Genomic DNA, 14,255 nt, shown 5'->3' with positions numbered 1-14,255 from the left:
ACTCATACATCATTGTTTGTGCATCCCAGAAGTACTAAATTCAACCACGATCTCAGTCAGTACAGGCAGATTTGTGTTATAACAACGTATCTGTAGCCACAAGAGTGTTTTAAGAAATCTGTGCTATGGCTTATGTCTTGAAAATTCGAGAGTTATTATCTAGTACCCCAAATTATTACTGCCTGAATCACTGGTAAGAGTCAACAGAAAATAGTACTTCGTATATGACATGTCTTCTTGACTGGCAATGTGGAACAACTTGTAATGAGATATGGAAACGTAATCAGGAGGTTATTTTATAAAGCCATATTCCCTATGGTTACATCAAACAAGATTTTATTATCTTACAGTCATTTCAATGTAACAGCCAGGAGAAGACTGACAGTAAACCAACCCGTGCGTGGGATCTGAGCACTGGCAGCCAACATCTGCAAGTCGAGTGCTCATGTACCTGCTAACAAAGAGCATCTCTGGATGGTGGCAAAAAATAGGTGGCAGAATCAGCTTTTAGCTGTGACTTACCTGAGGGTCTTTGGTGAATTCACAACACAGTACAGACAGAAATTTTGGCTTAAAAGCCATTAATCCAGCTATTGAAGGACTTGGTCTGCTTCCTGAAGTAGTCACACTGGATGAGGACTGTGTCCGTCCTGAACCCCAGCAGCTGCAGAGGTCCAGGGTCACAGCACTGAGATGTGTTTCACCACCCAACCTCCATGTCCTTTTAAACACCTAAATAGTTTCTATGACATGTCTGCAAACTGAAGACAAACTGATCTCCCAAGAAAAGTTTGTTATCAGTGGTTTTCAGCCTGTGAACTGTGGACTCCCCAAGGCTAGAGCCTAATTTTAAGAGTCTGAGAAAAATAATGGGAAAAGCTAGTTAAATGTCAGCTATCTGGGGCCTGCACCTCCGTTGGAAGATATGCGAGCGTTAGCAAATCAGAAAGAGTCTGAAAATCACTGAGCTGGGATATTAAGAGATCAGCCTGATTCCCTAATTCTCCACCTTATTCCCTAATTCACTCTCGAGGTGAGAAGAGATTCCATCTCAGATAGCCTCACTCCAGCATCAGCTCCAAGCCAAGCAGGTAAATGGCCTTGCAAAAAGATCTCTCCATCAGAAATTGTGTGAATTAGGTCAAGGTTGGGATAACGCAGAGATCAGGAAAGAGGGCTTCCACATAAGCCAAAAAGCTAAGTGCTAATGGCCAGGAGAGCAATATATAATGAGGTCTTAAGAAGAACAGCACATAACTAAGCCATATATTTCCTCACTGGCCGTCAGCTGCACGTTAGTGCTTTAATGAAGTTACAAGGCAGAACACAGGAGTATCTAATCTCCAGAGAACATTATTAGTGAAGACAAACTACATTTCACAATACCGCCATTATTTTTGCTAGCATCTCATTAATCGTTTAATGGTCATTACTCATTATTTGCTTAGCCTAGGCAGAGTACTCAGCTGTGCAAAAATCCTCAGATTCAGGTGGTCCCTGCCTCACAGAGCCAACAGTGCTTTAATTTGTCTCTGCTGCCAGTGACCATCAGGAGTTTGCATAGTGCTTGGAGGGAAGAAATACTGCCTATGTCCTCCTTCATGGGCAGCTGAAATTGAAGGTGTCCTGGTTTGGCCTAAACCAGGCCGATTTTCCTTTCAGTGATTTTTCCTTTCAGCTAAGTCTGCTCTAAGTAACTGCACTTTCTGAAACTAACTGCATGTTTTTGCAGACAGTGACTTCTGCTGTGATAAATTGAAGATGCTGAAAGATTTCCAGGCAGTGAGGGGTAAAATCCTCTGCCAGCTTTGCAGAGAAAGAAGGCAATGACGCTGCTCTGCTGTCCTCAGATACCAGCGAGAGCCTGGTCCCCAAACTGTCTGAAAAAGGTAACAGAAAATAAAGCTCAGTTGCAACCTGCAAGTATAGAAAGGCTCTCAGGGGTGTCTACCTGTGTGCCCAAGGGTTAGCGACAGGGCCACCTGAGCTACAGAGGAACAAGGTATTGGTCTGCAGGCACTGTTGGTGGTAAAGCTGATTTATGGTGTTAATGGCCTTCACTGAAACACAAGGTGACGTATTTCCTCTAAGCCTTGAAAAAGCATTAACCCTTGTCCTCTGAATAAACAGGGTCAGGTGGAAGGGGTTGTCCAATTCACCAGCTGAGAGGTGCCAAAAAGAGAGACTGGACCACGGTCCTCCCACAGTGACCTGCGAGAACGTAGCTGCTCTCATGCCACAGGGCCACAGCATTTCACCAATGACTTACTCATTCCCCCAGCACCCGTTGGGGAGGTCCCTGTGGATCTGCTCTTACCCCCACAGAGGGAAACTGAGGCAAGGAACACAGAATCAACTAAGCTGGAAGACACCTCTGGGATCATCGAGTCCAACCTTTGACTCAACACCACTGTGTCAACTAGAACCTGGCACTAATTGCCACATCTAGTCTTCTCTTAAACACCTCCAGGGATGATGACTCCACCACCTCCCTGGGTAGCCTAATAACCCTTTGTGTAAAGAAATTTTTCCTAACGTCTAACCTGAACCTCCCCGGGCACAGCTTGAGGCTATGTCCTCTAGTCCTGTTGCTAGTTGCCTGCGAGAAGAGACCGACCCCCACCTCACTACAACCTCCTTTCAGGTAGCTGCAGAGAGCGATAAGGTCTCCCCTCAGCCTCCTTTTCTCCAGGCTAAACAATCCCAGTTCCCTCAGCCGCTCCTCATAGGACATACCCTCCAGACCCTTCACCAGCTTTGTTGCCCTCCTCTGGACTTGCTCCAGCACCTCAATGTCTTTCTTGAAGTGAGGGGCCCACTCCTCATGGCCATACAGTGCTCACTTTAACCAAACATGCCCTGGAGGTGGCATCCACGTGTGGCAGTTAATGAGCCAAGAAATTAGGAATGAAGCGGCATTCAGAGCTAAATTAATTTCATAGCTGTCTCCTGCAGTCCGGGAATGTGCTGGGCCAGTTCTGTGTTCCCAGTTGATCCCAGGGTAACTCTACAGCTGGCAATAGAGGCACAAAAAGGAGCTGGGCGATAACTCAGCCTCCTGTGGTGCTGGTGGGGGAACCACAGCTGCAGCACCAGCTCAGAGCAGGACCGTCCCACTGTGCCCTCGGGGCTGGTGTCAGAGCTGCTGTGCCTTTGCAGATCGATTGCACAACCCCTGTCTTTAACGGGGGAAAAGAAGTCCTTTCTTTTTGTGCCCTTACATCATCTCAGGAGCAGCTGACCAACCCATGTAACAGTTTTCTAAAAATATTTTGCCTGAGGCAGACGTTCAGGTCAGAAAAAAATCAGTCCGGGTAATTAAATAATTTGTCAACGTTATAAACAACTGCAAATGGCTCCTAATGAAGTAACCCATCATGTCCCACGCCGCGGGCTACGAACCCTTCCACCGGAGCCCTGCAGGCTTTCCCCACTGCCAGGACAAGTGCTCCTGGCAATGGCCTGTTTCCTGCAGAGCAAGCTTTGGGACAGGTGAAATGTTGACTCCTGGACACCAGCTTTCTTGGGGGAAAGAGGGTCCAGTCCCAGCACAGAAAAGGGACATCAAAGTGTGACAAAGCAACCCATATTCCCAACAGCTCTCTCATTGCTGGGGTTTGGGGGAGGACAGGGAACAAGCAGGGTTACTGGCAGACACAGTGCTCCTGCCTCCATCCTTCGGGGACCGACCCAACAGTGAGCGTGAAGCTGGTGGCACAGACCGAGGGCACAGCCCCAGACACACTGGACTTGCACTGCTGGCTCTCTGTTCCCCACCTAAATGTACGTATAAGGGCTTGCTCTGGATGTGCACACACCCCGAAGGCATGCATGCTGCGTGCACAGCGTCAGTGCTGCTCCAGCATCACAGGTTCATGCACAAAGCTGACCATACCACTCCGTTGAATTTGTCTTATTTTAAACGAGTTATGTACATTTTGGTGATGAAATCATCGTTTTCCCCAAAGCAAGAGGGACTGATGGCTGGGCTGCACCAAAAGGGCTCTCACCTCTAGGGTGAGGGTTTCCCACACCCGTACCCACCACCCTCTCCATCATCCGAGGAAAAAAGCCTACGGCTGGTACTCTACTCCCGTAAAGGAGTGGGGAAGGGCATCCCCATCCCTCTCCCCATGTTCTGCAGTGCTGAGGCAAAAGCAAAGGGTTGTCCAACATGGATGTCCAAAAGAAGCACTGAGAAACAACAGCTTCCAGTGTGGTTTTGGAGATTTGCTGCCAAGGAGCAGCTGCCTTCCTCTGAGGACGGTGCCCCTGTCCCACAGCCCCGGGGAGCCGCAGGCAGCCTTGCGGCAGGCTCTGAAAGTTACTGCACCGCTGGGGACATGGGGCAGGTCCCCTTGCTGGAGGAGAGGAGATAGATTATTTTAGTCTGCGTTTCCTCTTTGTTTCACCCTAAGAACTGAGTGATCAAATGTGCTTAGTTTTGAGAATAATTTTGAACATTTGCCCACGTCTAGCAATTTACTTACCTCAAGGGTCCTTTCTCTCTCTCCCCAGGAAGCTCCCAATGTCTTTTGCCACAAATTAAGGAATATTCTCTTTCTTCTATGATTCAACAACTCCATGTCTCAGCTCTGAGTTACTGGTGAGATCCCAGATCGTAACAGAGTGCAGTACTTTCCTGAGGCATCCTTTACAGACCTCTAACATCAAAGCCAGGCAATTGCATTTGGGAGAAGTAAAATTCCCTTGTAGCTGGTGCTGTCCAGAGGATCCTTCCTACTCTTTTTACATCTTATTTTCCTGAGCTGTGAGAAACTATTTAGCCTTTACTATGTTTTTGCCCAGGAGAGCTGGAAAGGCAAAATGATTTCTCTAAAGTAATTGTTCTTACCAACAACACTTTCTGAACCTGAGTCAGCACATAAATGTAAGCTGTTAAATGAGAAACCCAAAGAGCATTAAAGCAGCTGGGAACCGAGACAGGCTGCACCCTGGCTAAAAATCACCTGTGGAGTTCAGCCAGGGGTCCTGATGCCCTATAACAGCAAAATAGAGGGGTCCTGATGTCCTATAATGGCAAAATCGAAACATTAGCTGATTAACCACAGGCTTTTATTGCTGATGGATGAACATTAACAGCCATTTCCGCTTGCAGGTAAAGGAGAACACAAGTATTATGGTTGGTGCAATTGTATTTCATTAGAGTAATTGTGCGAGTTGCTGTTTAGAGCGGAGGAGATGACATTGTGGCCCTGTGAGTCTGTGTGTCGCACACTCGCTGTGTGTGCCTGTGAGCAGCTATAGGTACCCTGTCCTGCTGCTTCCTTTTGGCACGATCCCATCTAGGCAGCCAGCCCTGCAATGGGAGCCAGCACAGGCAGAAACCTCTGTGGTGGCAGCAAGTGTACTTCGGTGGAGATGGTTCCTCTCCTTTATAACAAAATAGGTAAATGTAACACCATTTTTTTCCCCTTTCCCAAACGTGTGTGGAAACCTGAGCTGAGAAGAAACCTGAAAATGTTTTCAGATGAAAGATGGGGAGAGGAAAATGATCTTGAATACATCAGAAAAAAACTGAGCTTCCTTGTGTGGCAATGAGCTGTATTTATCTGTAAAACAAACTTTTGAGAGGAAAAGAGGAATTGCCTCTGGGGTATTTAAAATGGACAGAGGATCACAATCCAGTCCTGTGGACAAAAGAGCCAGCTGCTCTGATTGCACCATGGCCTCTGACAGGGAGCAAGAAGGAACCCCAGGGCAAGGGCCTTGGGCATGGATGCAGGTATGGTACAAACATCATGGTACGTGGACGTTGAGTAGCCAAGAGCAGCCTTTGCCCCAAAGCACCGTTGCAGGCTTTGAAAGCTATCGATTCTCACAGCCTCCTGACTGGGGGGTTGGTCTTTTCAGCCCATTTTCATAGGGAAATCTGAGCTTGCAGTGACGTGGCATGCTCGGAGCCAGGCGTGTGCTCCCTGCCATCCCCCTGGCCCGCTCAGGGCTGGGGACTTGCTTCACTGAAAAGAAATGGGGCGGCAGCAGGAACACAGATGAGCTCATTTGGCTCGCCTTGTTTCTCCCGGCCGATGAATTGCTCAGCAGCCCTCAATCAGCAGAGAGAGAAGCTCACAGGCGTCCACTGATGGCTCTCCATTGAGAGTTAGCATCTCCGGGAGGGAGCGACCCAGCACTCCTGGAGGCTGTCGCTGGTTGGCACGTGGGACAGCCCTGAAAATGAAAAACAGGTGGAAAAAACAGCTGCCGGAGGCTGTATCCATCTGCTCACCTAGAAAAGCTACCAACTGCCCTGGAAGATAAGCATTGGGTGAGAGACGGACCTGTGAAAGCTGTGTGCCGGTGGGGAAGCCCCAGCACAGGGTTTTCCCCTGCCACAGCAGCTCTCTTTCATCCCCATCCTCCTGCCCCGGCTGACCGCAGGCTGAGCTGCATCCCCTGCCCTGCAGCAGCAGAAGGGGGAGCGAAGGGAGACAGGCTGTGTCAGGCAGCCCAGGGATTTCCCAGGAGGAGCACCTCTGGCCAAAAGACCACGATGGACCGTTTCCGGATGATCTTCCAGTACTTCCAGTCCAACTCGGAATCTGTAATGAATGGGATCTGTGGGCTGTTAGCCCTGGCTAGCGTAAAGATGTATACCTGCTTTGACTTCAGCTGTCCCTGTCTGCCCCAGTACAACATGGCATATGGCTTGGGGATCATGTTTGTACCCCCCGTCACCCTCTTCCTCTGTGGCCTCATCCTCAACAGACAGTCCCTGGTGATGTTGGAGGAGTGGAGGCGACCGCAGGGGCGCAGAAAGAAGGACCTAGCTGTCGTCAGGTGGGGTTCGCACTGGGAGCGGCGTTCCTCCTTTCACCTCCCGCTTAGCTGTCTCACCTCCATAGCTTTCATTCTCCTGGCAATAAATTTTCCTCTCAGCTCAGCTCCCGAGACCTTTCCCCACCAGTCTGGAGGGGCAGGGGCATGGTAAATGCATTTACAAGGGCAGAAATTAAGGCAGAACCTCATCCCGTCCCAGGAAAGGAGGGCAGGAGCGCCTCAACACCAATGGCTGGATTTATGCTGCCACCCTGGGAACCCATGTTGCCGCCTGCCCTGCTGCGCACACGCAGGGTTTCTCCTGAAGCTTACATGTGCAAAACGATGAGGCATTTCCACTTAAATGTGCAGAAAGAGTGGCATTTCCATTACAGTCATTCTTTATGGACAGCCTTGCGGTTTCCCTCCCATCAGTTGAGTTTTTACTGACTTACACTGGTGGAAGGGAGAGGAGGATCACATTCAATCTGTTACACACAATGTTTTACCCAGTGCACAGGTTGGCACAGAGTGGGGCAAGAAAGGCTGCAGGGAAAAGTGATTTTCCAGGTAGAAACTGAGCTAATGAGGAAAGAGTGAATGAAGAAGACAAGGTAGAGCTGACAGGATTTCTCCATGGGAGATGTAAGTATACAGCTGGGGCAAGCGCATAATGAGAGGACGATGCACTGCACAGAATGCAGGCAGCACGCAGAGCACTGCCGCGCGCTGGCACGGGAGGCAGCACCAACAAAGAGATCCCAGAGAGACAGTAGCTGGAGCAATGCTGGGGACAGTCCTGGGAGTCAGCTCCCTGGCTACGAGAGGGCTGCTTGGCATAGGGCAGCCTGCATCCCTCAAGGCTCTGGATGAGGAGAAAGCTCCAAGCATTTACCCACTCACTTCTCCCTCTCCTGCCCCAGGTACATGTGTTCCTCCATCATACAGCGAGCCATGGTTGCCCCTATTGTCTGGATCGTAGTCACCCTCCTGGATGGCAAATGCCTGATCTGCGCTTTCAGCGGCTCCGTGGATCCTGAGAAATTTGTGGGCTTTGCCAACACCAGCCCAGTACAGGTGCAGCAGCTGCTGGCCAAGGTGCCCTGCAAGGACGACGAGCTCATGAGGAACAACACTTCCCGCAAGGCAGTGTCCAGGTACCTGCGCTGCTGGTCCCAGGTAGGTCACTGCCGGCGGAGCCCCCCGTGTCGGTGAGGTGCCTGGGGGACGCGTCATCTGCTCCTGCTCTTCCTTGACTTGTCATAGCTTCACCATGGTCAGGCTGGGAGTAAGACTGCTCTTTGCTTCTTTATGCCCCGAAATGTTGCTACCCTCAGTGATAATCTCCAGAGTCACACGGGTAGGGAAAGGGAAGGAAGTAAAGGATGGTTTCATTAACAGAACTTTGTTTCTAGAAGAACCAGCAACTTCTAACCCGAGATAATAAAAAGCAGGTTGCAAGGAGTATAGATGTCTCCTAAGGCCCTGTTCAGCATCAGGAGACCTTTCTAACTGCTAATCTCACAGATAGGACCTGCTGTTTTAAGGACAGTGTAAGCTGAGACAGACAAAAGCAGCTTGCTCAGGAGCAACAGAACAGGACATGATGGGGAGTGGAGCCCTGGCCGGCCCTTGCTCTTGGTACAGGAGTGCCAGGTCAGGGATGAGGACCAGTGGGAGGGCATTGAAAACAAGCCCTTCCTTCTGACCAAAGGGAGATGCATGTAGTCTGGGCTGTCTTCACCCTTCTGCCGGGACTCCTGGGCCCTGGAGCCGGTGTAGGTGGCAGATGAAGGTCTCACTGGAATAAGTGAGCACTGAAGGAGAGCACTGAAGTCTCCTTTCCCTGAGGCACTCCCGTGCTCAAAGCAAATGCCTGGATGCTCCAGGCTAACTTTGCAAACAGTTATCCTACTGAACTATTGATGCACAGATAGGTGTCCTGTATTCACTGGGAGGAGATTATACCGACCCTCTGAGTGCAGTTTGGGGGTGCTGGACTTCAGGGACAGATCAAGGATGGGGGTCTAGATATGCCACATCTCCCCTCCAGCCACACAAATTCCCTGTCTTGGTGATACAGGCAAACAGCTTGTGCCTGTCCTTGTGCCTGTCTTGCTCCTGTTCCACTGCTTATTTCTTATCACCCAGGCACTCGGCTGGAGTATTTTGTTGATCCTTATTGTAGCAGCTTTCCTCACCCGCTGGCTCAGACCTTGCTTCAACCAGGCCACCCTACTGCAGGCACGTCACTGGAGCAACTACATTGACATCGAGCAAAAGATTTTTGAGGAAACCTGCTGTGAGCACAGCCGCCTCTTTGCTCACAAATGCATCCTCCACTTCTTCAAAAGCATGCGGCAAGAGATCAAACTGCACAGCTTCAACTTGCCTAGGGAGGGAGAGGGGGCTGAAGGAGAGGAAGATCTTCTTCAGGGCATCACAGATCAGGACCAGGTGAACAAACTTCTGAAAATGTGGTACTGTGACAAACCTCCCCTGGATGTCAGCCAGGTGACCCAGAGGCATCCCCTGGGGCGAGAAACATCCCCTCCGCCCTGGGCAGACAGCCCCAGTACCCAGTCCAAACTTCCCCGGCACACTTACGTGTAAGGGGGTCTTTGTCCTGCAGACACTGAATGGGCACTGCCAAACCTCTGCACAAAGCAAGGGCCAGTGGGTAGATGACAGTGGTGCTCACATCTTCTTCCAAAACCCCAACCCCAAAGGCTCCGCTCCAGGGCATGCCAGCAAAACCTCCAAAATGAACTAGCTCTGGAGATCCAAAGGTCCCAGACTCAGTCACTGTTAATGATATTTCTCATCCAAGGGCTCTGCATAGCACTTTTGTCATATTAAAGAGTTTGCAGCTCCGTACAGCTGTGATAAAACCCTCTGGCTCGAGGAAGGATTTAACCAAGGCAGCAACATCTGGCTGCGTACGCAAACCAAGCAGAGCAGCAGCTTCACAGAGGTATGAGGAGCTCCTGCGCATTTCAGTGAAATCCGGTTCAGAGAGTTGGCAGTGCTGACACTGGGGAAATTTAATTGGCAACTCTTTTAGTACCACACCAACATGTTTACTCAAAAAGGCAAAACCACCTCCTATGTCTTCCCATCTGCTGAGAGCTCTGGCTGCCCCCAGCCCAGCTGCCAAACTGTTCAGCCTCCCTCTAACAATCCGTCAATACTTCCATGCATTTTCAAAACAAAATACGGCCACACACTGAAATTCATGCAGCAGCACAAATTTAATTGAAGACACCTCTGGATAAGTGTCCCTGATTGGGTTGGATTTGTGGAAGGAAAAGGAGATAGAGGCTTTGCTTTACATATCCAGAGCCACAGGACTGTGCTGGGGTTCACATGGCTGCTGTAAGCACCGACACCGAGCCACGGAAAGGACACGCTGACTCTGCTTGGGAAGTCTGAACACAGATTTTAAAACACTCTCCTGCTAGATTTTAGTACAAACCGATCTACCCAGAGGATCATCCTTGCATCACCCAGTGGGGTATTTCCTTTCCATCTTTAGTTTCAAAACTGTTTGAATGTAACCTTATCTCTGAGCCTCTAATGCTCATTACTTTCTTACCTGCCTTTTTCCAGCCCCTGTTGTAGATGGTACCAGTTTGACTGGTATTTCTGTCCAGCATTGCTGCTCAGATGCATTAAACTCTTTACTGCAAATTAACCCAGTACAGACGCATCTATTCCTCCAGGCTGAGGCTCACGCTGATGCCCACTTTGTGCCTGAGAGTGCGGGGTGCAAGGTGGAGGGGCTATGAGGAGTGGAGGTGAAGAAGAAACGTCTCCTTGACTGTGTGTGGATAGATGGGGCAAGCAGGGCCTCCAGGAGGAAAGAAGAGGGTGGAAAAGGGGCAAAGAAACCTACCACCACCTTGTGACTACATCCAAAATGAGGGGTCAAATTGAAAACACGTATTAATCCCCCAAATTAACTTGTTGAGCTGCTGGGAGGTGGGTCATCTCCTCCCCAGGACGTTAGCAAAACCCAGGGAGGCCAAATAACAGCCCACCCATGGGCAGATGCACCCCTCTGCCACCCAAGGCCCGGTGGGAGCTGCAGGGTGCAGAGGGATGGGCTGCAGAGCTTTTCTTATTTGCCTAACAAAATCAGCTCTGGCTGAAACTCTGAGCTCCCCTGGACGTGCTCAGAGAGGGCACAAAGTCAGCTGTGGCCTGTGCTGGTTGGGAATAACACAGCGGTCTTCCCACCAGGAGCTATTTAGGTCCAGGGAGCTTCTGAGCTCTCCTTTGAAACCAGCATCACACTTTGAATATTGTCTCTCATTTAATTTTATCAGACACGATGTCACAAACCTCAGGCTGAGACTCGGTTCGGACTCACCGCTCCACGCTAGTCAAATCGGCTGTTTTCCTAACCAGCTCAGAGCAGAGGTCTGCAGCGCCCCTTTGCATGCTGCTTTCCATGTTCTCAGGTTTTAAGTCATCCCAGAGTGGCCACAAAACATGAAATGCAAAAAAGGGGAAGAGGAACAGCTTTGTTATCTGTATCAGGAGGGAGAAAACCAGAGGATTTAAGGGTCCTGGTATAGATTTTTGCAGGTCTACAAAGGCTCACGTGCTGCTGGGAGGGTCAGTCTGGTCACAGGGTAGCTCCAGTTGGATGGGGCCATGGGTGTTCATCCCTCCCAGCTTCCCTGAGTCCTGTGCTGTGTCCCCTTTGAAGCCAGAGAAGAACTCTTCTCCATGGTGGTAAATGGTACGTGGCACCCCATGACGGGGCAAGAGGCAACAGGCATAAACCCAAAATGCAGGAAACTCCATTTAAACAGAAGAAAACATTTACTTTGAGGGTGATGGAACAGGCTGCCCAGAGAGACTGTGACACCTCCATCCATGGAGATATTCACAACACAATTAGATGTGTCCATGAGCATGCTTTGAGCAGGGGGGTTGGACCAGACAATCTCCAGAGGTCCCTCCCACCAGCTCTGCTAGGAGTGTGCACTCTCCTGTGACAGTGGGAGCAGAGAGGGTCGTTCACAATCTTCAGCAGCTCTTTGCCTCTCAGGGCTGGTCTGATGCCTGACCTATGGAGATGTCTGACACACTCAGGGATCCTCACCTGCCAAGAGCCCATGAAACAGCAGGGCTGACTGCAAAGACAACTTCCCCAGTCTCTTCACAAACTCTCCTGATGGGAATTGTGGCCGTTTTCCTGCCCCTCCTCTCTATATCCTACATTGACTAGGACACAGAAAGCCCTTCCCACTCCCTGGCTTAGTGTCTGTCTTGGCATCCAGGTGCAGGACCCCACCCTGGAAAGTATGGGTATGTACCACCTCTCCCAGGAGCTGGTTTCCAAAGTGTGAGCAGGCAGGATTGTGGGAGGAATCACTCGCTCTGCCTTCTCTTGCATATAGGTTGGAGTGAGTGTTCTGCTGGCAAGCTCCCCAAAACAAGGTCCTCCCTAACAAAGCAACATGGAAAGAAAGACCCAGGCTTTGGCTTTATGGGCTCTGTTTTGAATCCCACCGACTTATTGTTGGCCTCAACGAGAACTGCCAGTGCTGTACACCAAGCAAGCTCAGACCCCTCATTCATGTTTAATGCAAGGCAGAGTTTTCCTGGAGATCAAAAAGCTCTCTGCTTTTTACAAGGCTGATTCATGCTGGCTTTGATGTGAACTGCCCTTCAAAAAGCCACTCGCCAGGTGAAAAGGGAAGCCAGCCTGAGCTCTTAGATAGCCATACAGTAAGCCTCATCTATATTCATGCAGCCAAATCTCTTCCTGTTTGATGAGATCATGCAATTAACCTGTCCACAGCAGGCAGAGCTAAGACTGCCCAGGTATTACCCACGTGCTTTCTGCTCATCTCTGTGGTCGCATCTCAGGGTGGACTTGGCATTATCAACCGAGCCCCAGGGCTGGTGTGGAGGGAGATGTCAGAAACTGCAGCGCTGACTAATGGTCAAAACACCTGGTTTGGCTTCCTACCTTTGTACTGACACACTGCAAAACCTTGGCGAAAAGTATCTCCCGCGTGACACCCACCTATGTACAACTTGCTTTGGCGATGTGTCTCACAGCCACCAATGCAGCCGTGCTGGTACCCAGACAGTCACATGTATCTTGATACCCACACCAACAGCATGGGTCATACCTGGACCAGAGGGACTGAACACCTTGCAGGTAGTCGATACTGCAACAAGCTGTTTTAGGGCCACTTGTAGTCCCAATACCACCCCATCTTTTGGCCAGCTTGGGGGAGCATCCTAGTGTGTCAAAGCTGCTTTGTGAACTGGGAATATAGATGCAGGAGAGCAACAACACAATCCACTTCTTTTTGGTTTGTGCTGTAGGACCTAAGCCTGGCTCAACCACAGCTATCACATCTTATCAGTGCATGTCTCAGTTCTGGCAAGCTGGGGAGGAGTCTGTCTGGTTGGCTTTGTGCTGGCAAATGCGCACAGGATCTCTGCACCAGAAAGCCCCCAGGTCTGCAGAACTGACAGCAGTGAGCTGAATTGAGCTATGCCCTTGTGAAAGGGGAGAGGGATGGAAGTGATGGGGAAGCTTTGCACTCCTGCATCAACATCCAGGACACATCCACCAGAGACCTGAGCTGGCTCTGCCTAGGCTGCTCATGGTGCACAGAGTGGGAAGAGCAATGCAGGTATTCAGGTCCGCTCGAGTCCAGACGACTTGGTGTTGCTACTGAATTAACAAGCCGAGGTAAAGTGGCATGGCTAAACTGTCAGCAATCCCGTGCTGTACAGACCAGCCAGCCCAGCAGCCGGCTTGCTCAGTCCTCCCTGCACCATGCACTGGTTGCGTGGGAAACATGCCCTTAGACACCTTAGCCTCAGGTCAAGGCATATGGCCAAATCCCAGCCCCAGCCTCTCCTGCTAAATGGATGCACATTGCTGGCTCAAGTAGTCTTTGCTCTGCCCTTCCCGGCAGGATCTGAGTGATCTTCAGAGGAGTGACAACTCCACTGCACCCTCAGACCCCGGGGCCGCTGATACCTGCTGGCCTGACGGGCAGGAAGGGTTCTGCACTGTCCTTGCCTGCAGGACGTCTGGTACCTCTGGAAAACATGGTTCCTCAGGGAACAGTGGCTGCCCTTGGGCCAGGGAGGTCACTGGCAGGATTACACATCCTTCTTGTACTCCTGCACATCCCAAATTTATTAAGTGGCTGGGATTATACCCACAAAGGGCAGCTGCAAGAAAATTGTTCAGCCTCTGTCTCTCAGGAAAAGCTGCTGTTCAGAGCAAAGTGCACTCAAGCCCTTCAGAAATGCTCACTGAAAGTGGGTGACAAAGAAGAAATCTCAGGGAAAAACATGAATATCAGAGCTCTGCTGGGCAGGGAGCTCTTCCTGAGCAAGCAGAGGGACCCAGGGCTTGGATGCTCTCGGCAGGACCCACCTGCAGAGTGGGGTACATCCTCTGCGCCCCTGTCCCTGCAGCCCTCTCTCCT

At 50.4% G+C, this 14,255-nt stretch overlaps 1 protein-coding gene across 1 annotated transcript; it reads left to right on the top strand.

Moving 5' to 3' along the window:
• The first annotated feature begins 6,514 nt into the window (after positions 1 to 6,514).
• On the top strand, positions 6,515 to 9,393 carry CALHM3 (calcium homeostasis modulator 3). The gene is made up of 3 exons (XM_068397450.1): positions 6,515 to 6,801; positions 7,704 to 7,959; positions 8,932 to 9,393. Exons 1-3 carry the CDS (start codon positions 6,515 to 6,517, stop codon positions 9,391 to 9,393), a joined length of 1,005 nt encoding a protein of 334 aa, XP_068253551.1.
• The last annotated feature ends 4,862 nt before the right edge of the window (positions 9,394 to 14,255 follow it).

This window comes from Nyctibius grandis, chromosome 4 (assembly GCF_013368605.1).
Source record: "Nyctibius grandis isolate bNycGra1 chromosome 4, bNycGra1.pri, whole genome shotgun sequence".
NCBI lineage: Eukaryota > Metazoa > Chordata > Aves > Nyctibiiformes > Nyctibiidae > Nyctibius > Nyctibius grandis.
The sequence above is the reverse complement of the archived record's forward strand: the minus strand, read 5'-3'. Positions and strand labels throughout refer to the sequence as shown.

Bases quoted from the DNA above. Each gene is read 5' to 3' on its own strand.
- CALHM3 (XM_068397450.1), top strand. From the start codon at position 6,515: ATGGACCGTTTCCGGATGATCTTCCAGTACTTCCAGTCCAACTCGGAA. The intron at 6,802-7,703 runs GTGGGGTTCGCA...CTCCTGCCCCAG, and splicing joins AAGGACCTAGCTGTCGTCAG to GTACATGTGTTCCTCCATCA. The intron at 7,960-8,931 runs GTAGGTCACTGC...CTTATCACCCAG, and splicing joins ACCTGCGCTGCTGGTCCCAG to GCACTCGGCTGGAGTATTTT.